Consider the following 6,000-nt stretch of genomic DNA (forward strand, 5'->3'; position numbering starts at 1 on the left):
TTGCATCGCCAGGGTTGTGGGTTCAATTCCCACGGGGGACCAGTACAAAAATGTATCTGGATAAGAGCTTCTGTTAAATAACTCAAATGTAAAAAATGTAGATCTTCCCTCAGATTGCCCACTCAGCCAGCAATAGAATATCTGGCCACTGGGGGGCAGTCGAATGCATCCAAATATAATCTATATGCACCCCCCCACGTGCACGTTTTGTTTTTCGCCCTAGCACTACACAGCTGATTCAAATAACCAACTCATCATCAAGCTTTGATTAATGAATCAGATGTGTAGTGCCAGGGAAACCCTGTCTTAGACTGACTACAATGTCCGGAGACAGAGAGACACAGTGGTGCAGTGACAGTTCAGTCCAGTCCAGTCCATGATGATTGTCAAACTGTACACTGTCTGCAGCGGTCATAGAGAGATCCTGTAGCAATTGGACTCCAGCTAGTCCAGCAGGCTACTGACTGCAATGGCCACAGACAGATAGGTCTATATACAGTGGTGCAATGACAGTCCAATCCAGTCCAGTACTCACCAGAGAGCAGAACTCCATGATAAGCAGGTAGGGGGTGACCTCAGTGCACTGCGCCAGGCAATGTAGGAGGGCTGGGTGCTGGAGGGCACTGGAGACAGAAGGGCACAATGGCAGAGAGTTAGTGGAGACAGAAAGCACTGGCACAATGGCAGAGAGTTAGTGGAGACAGAAAGCACTGTCACAATGGCAGAGAGTTAGTGGAGACAGAAAGCACTGTCACAATGGCAGAGAGTTAGTAGAGGCAGAAAGCACTGTCATAACAACTAAAGTGACAGGACTTGGCCTTCAATCAACTCTGGGGTTTGAGTTATACAAATTACGAACCAGTTTCAATGCTGATTAACACTACAATGAAACTGAACAAAGGGAGGTTAACACTATGAGACTGAAAATGAACAAAGGGAGATTAACACTACAATGAGACTGAAACTGAACAAAGGGAGATTAACACTATAATGAGACTGAAACTGAACAAAGGGAGGTTAACACTACAATGTAATCGAAACTGAACAAAAGGAGGTTAACACTACTGAAACTGAACAAAAGGAGGTTAACACTATAATGAAACTGAACAAAAGGAGGTTAACACTATAATGAGACTGAAACTGAACAAAGGGAGATTAACACTATAATGAGACTGAAACTGAACAAAGGGAGATTAACACTATAATGAGACTGAAACTGAACAAAGGGAGATTAACACTACAATGAGACAAACTGAACAAAAAGAGGTTAACACTAACGAAACTGAACAAAGGGAGGTTAACACTATAATGAAACTGAAACTGAACAAAGGGAGGTTAACACTATAATGAAACTGAACAAAGGGAGGTTAACACTATGAGACTGAAAATGAACAAAGGGAGATTAACACTACAATGAGACTGAAACTGAACAAAGGGAGATTAACACTATAATGAGACTGAAACTGAACAAAGGGAGGTTAACACTACAATGTAATCGAAACTGAACAAAAGGAGGTTAACACTACTGAAACTGAACAAAAGGAGGTTAACACTATAATGAAACTGAACAAAAGGAGGTTAACACTATAATGAGACCGAAACTGAACAAAGGGAGATTAACACTATAATGAGACTGAAACTGAACAAAGGGAGATTAACACTATAATGAGACTGAAACTGAACAAAGGGAGATTAACACTACAATGAGACAAACTGAACAAAAAGAGGTTAACACTAACGAAACTGAACAAAGGGAGGTTAACACTATAATGAAACTGAAACTGAACAAAGGGAGGTTAACACTATAATGAAACTGAACAAAGGGAGGCTAACACTATACTGAAACAAGGGAGGTTAACACTAATGAAACTGAAATGGAACAAAGGGAGGTTAACGCTAACGAAACTGAACATAGGGAGGTTAACACTATAATGAAACTGAAACTGAACAAAGGGAGGTTAACACTATAATGAAACTGAAACTGAACAAAGGGAGGTTAACACTATAATGAAACTGAACAAATGGAGGCTAACACTATACTGAAACAAGGGAGGTTAACACTAATGAAACTGAAATGGAACATAGGGAGGTTAACACTAATAAAACTGAAACTGAACAAAGGGAGGTTAACACTATAATGAAACTGAAACTGAACAAAGGGAGGTTAACACTATAATGAAACTGAAACTGAACAAAGGGAGGTTAACACTAATAAAACTGAAACTGAACAAAGGGAGGTTAACACTATAATGAAACTGAAACTGAACAAAGGGAGGTTAACACTATAATGAAACTGAAACTGAACAAAGGGAGGTTAACACTATAATGAAATTGAAACTGAACAAAGGGAGATTAACATTATAATGAGACTGAACAAAGAGAGTTTAGTCATAATAAAGGATCTAAAAGGATGAAAGAGACATCTCTCACCGGTATTGCTGGACCTCCTCCAGGAAGTGCATCTGGTCCTGAACACTGGCACTGGCCTTCAGCTCCTTAACCACCACCTGGGTGGTGCTGAGGCCCGCATTCACCTCCCCCAGGAGAACCTGGTATGGGAGCAATGCAGACACACACACAGGGGAGACACACAGAGATGGGGAGGAATGGAAGACAGAGACACAGACAGAGAGACACAGACAGAGAGAGGGAGGAGACACAGACAGAGGAAAGGCACACAAAAAATTATTCCCAAACAGTACAAACACACGCGGAGGTGATGATTGTGGAGGACAAACATGGTTGAGGAGGATACGCACACATTCAGGTGAAAGGTAGACAGTCACACAAATGCAAGGAAATAGAGAGATGCACAGGAAATAGAGAGATACACAGAGACAGAGAGGCATACACAGGAAATAGAGAGATACACAGAGACAGAGAGGCATACACAGGAAATAGAGAGATACACAGAGAGGCATACACAGGAAATAGAGAGATAGACAGAGAGGCATACACAGGACATGCAGATTCATAAAGAGACCAACAAGAGACAGACCAGGAGATACAGAGGTATGCAGAGAGGTATGCAGAGAGGTATGCATGCGGTCACAGAGACACACACACACGCACACGAATGGACATACCCCAGTCAAGGTACACAAGTGTGGGGAAAGTGTGTGTGCATGAGTGTGAGAAGAAACAGACAAAGAAACAGAGAGCGGGAGGGAATGAGAGAATGACAAGAATCAGTTATCTAGTGTTACAGTAGCTAATTCCCAACCCAACAGAGTAAGATGCTTGCATGGAAGACCTTGTGATAACACTTTACTTCTGTGGTTCTCAACTGGTTTTGCCTCTGGACCCAAATTGAACCAGGTTGTTTCAATCGCGATCCAATATTCGCATCAAGATTTTTTTGTTGTTGCCAAAATGCAATCTGTAAAACAATTTTGAATGCTATATTGATAGTAAATGTACCAATTATATGACGAGGGAACAGTCCCACCTTTTTCACTGTCAATAATTTCATTTTGCCCTTGCCCTAAACCACTAAATAGCGCTGCTAATAACCTCTCTGTACCAGGCAGCGTGTCAGTCAGTCAGGTAGACATCAAAGGCATGGGGATCAGCCCAGCATTACCGTTACACACACGTTCCAGGTAATGCAGCGTGTCAGCCATTTAAACAGGCTGACTCCTAAAACACGCCTGGGATCACAGCTCAGCACATAACAACCGTGACCCTGCCAAAGTTGACAGAACATTTCATCTAGCTACCTCTCATAACCCAGTACAGTGGCCTCCAGCACAGTGAAAATAACCCGTAAAATACACCCAAAAGAATTGACGAGTAGAAGTGAGGAGGGAGTGAGTGGTCTTACCTTTCCGAACCAGCCATTGCCTATCTCTTTCAGGTACAGAAGACTCTGGCGGCCGAGTTCTGTGGATTTCAGGAATTGGACTTGGGAGACAGATAAAAAACAAAACAAAAACAGAGATTTTAGAGAATGACCTTACGACACAACTGTTATTCATCATTGGTTTATTTCTGACAATGACTCTCCATTCCAAGGCTCAGAGAAATGTAATCTGGCCAAATACACACCACCGTCATGTACTGGAATAGATGTGATATAAGCCATCCATCTTGCAATGGGTCAAGTATCCTCTATGACCCAATCTTCGCCAGGTTGACTTGTTTTGATATGACACAAAAATGGGCGCAAAAGCCATGGTCCAAAAATATATATATTTTTTTTTTGGGGGGGGGGGTAATAAAAAGAAGATATACTGTAAAATCACCACGAATTCAGCAAAAAATGAGTTGAAGTATACCCACAAATGAAAAATGAGATGTGATACACTGAATCTAGTTGCCTACCCCTGCCCTAAGGTCCCCTCTCTTTCAGTCAGAAGCAGAGTCTGGCATCACAGCCTCAGTCCTCCTGTCCCCTTGCTGCGTCCTATTCTATCTGTCAGTGGCACGGTGATGACCTGTGTCCTGCATCTATCCTTTCGCCTCACTCTCGCTCTCAGCCTCTGTCCCAAACCCATCCAAATGAGAATGGAGTGATGGCAACATTACTCCTCTGTACTTCCCCCTCTCTCTTTCCCTCCATCTCTCCATCCCTCTCTCCCCCAGCAACGACTGATGACGCTCACATTCTGTGCTCCAGAGGAGGACAGACAGATCTTTGTGGCAGTGTCACCCCCTGCCCACCCCCCAGACCCGGCCACACAGACCCCTCCCTGTGTGAGGGCCATATCTGACGCCCATGCCCTGTAATGTTCCAGAGGCCAGTCATTCCCTGGGTTGTGGGCGCTCGCTCATCCAGACTCTGGCCTACAGAGAATCCCAGCCATTGTCTGGGTACTAACCATGGGACTGTTTGGTACCAGCAAGAACCAACCACACAGACACTGGGCCTATTATCTAGCAGCTCTGTGACACAGTGGTGAACAGTGTTGGGGGTAACGCATTACAAAAGTAACCCGTTAGATAATCAGATTACGTTTATGAGTAACGTGTTACTTTTTCAAATGATTGCAGTTACTTTGTCAAACAATGCATTTAGGATTATCTCTCTAACGGGCGTGTTTCCATGATCCAATCTCAACTTGTTTCCTCATTTAGTTCTCGAGCGAGAACACAAAGGCGGTTTGAAGAAATGTCATGACAGCTACTGTCTGTAGAAATGTATAGAGGGCGTACCTCTGATCTTTGCCATTGATCGCATCTACATTTACATCACTTAGCAGACGCTCTTACCCAGAGCGACTTACAGTAATGGGTGCATACATTTTAATACTTTTTTTTTGTATTGGTCCCCCGTGGGAATCGAACCCACAACCCTAGCATTGCAAGCACCATGCTCTAACAACTGAGCCACACGGGACTGTAGAAAAGTGTGCCCTCTATACATCTTTTAGGATTTTGAATGAAAAGATAGGAAATCTGTACGTTTGACTTTCAGTATATATTGCTAATTAAGCAGCCCATAGCGCAGCACTTGTAGACTAGCACAGGAAAGCAGCGCCACAGATGAAAGGAGACACTAGTGATCCAGCCTGAGTTAGTAAGTGGCCTGTCTTTGGTACAGCGCCTCACCTTGCTCCCTCCAACTGATTTTTAGATTTTCTTCATGAAAATAGTGCAAAGTAATATAACTAGTAATCACATTACTTTCCACACAAAGTAATATTTTAAGGTAACATGTTACTTTAATGTAGCAAGTAATATGTAATACCTAATCCCAACACCAGTAACTAATCCCAACACTGGTGGTGAACTGGGCATCTAGTGATAACTGACAACTTAGACTAGAGTTTACGCCATTTTTGTTTCCTCCATCGCTCTCTTACTTCTAAAATGGCTTCTAGAATGTCTTGGAACTTCAACCTCTTAGAACTTAGAACTCTGCTTAGAAAAATCTTTCAACTCTGGTCTTGGAACAGACAGACTAAAGAAGGCCATAATAACAGCCATGAGCATATCCATACTATCAGCATACTACCATCAATTCACAGTGTTCTATCTTTCCCGTCAATAGTAATACAA

At 42.7% G+C, this 6,000-nt stretch overlaps 1 protein-coding gene across 1 annotated transcript in view; it reads right to left on the minus strand.

Moving 5' to 3' along the window:
- LOC121547871 (serine/threonine-protein kinase LMTK1) overlaps window positions 1–6,000 on the minus strand; it is a 98,453-nt gene that overhangs the window by 13,456 nt on the left and 78,997 nt on the right. The window contains exons 4-6 of the mRNA XM_045209900.1: window positions 3,824–3,903; window positions 2,431–2,549; window positions 536–623 (exon numbers count right to left, since the gene is read on the minus strand). Of these exons, the coding sequence (XP_045065835.1) occupies window positions 536–623; window positions 2,431–2,549; window positions 3,824–3,903 (287 nt within the window). The remainder of the gene's footprint in view (window positions 1–535; window positions 624–2,430; window positions 2,550–3,823; window positions 3,904–6,000) is intronic.

Source organism: Coregonus clupeaformis, chromosome 31 (genome assembly GCF_020615455.1).
Source record: "Coregonus clupeaformis isolate EN_2021a chromosome 31, ASM2061545v1, whole genome shotgun sequence".
In the NCBI taxonomy this organism is placed as follows: Eukaryota; Metazoa; Chordata; class Actinopteri; order Salmoniformes; family Salmonidae; genus Coregonus; species Coregonus clupeaformis.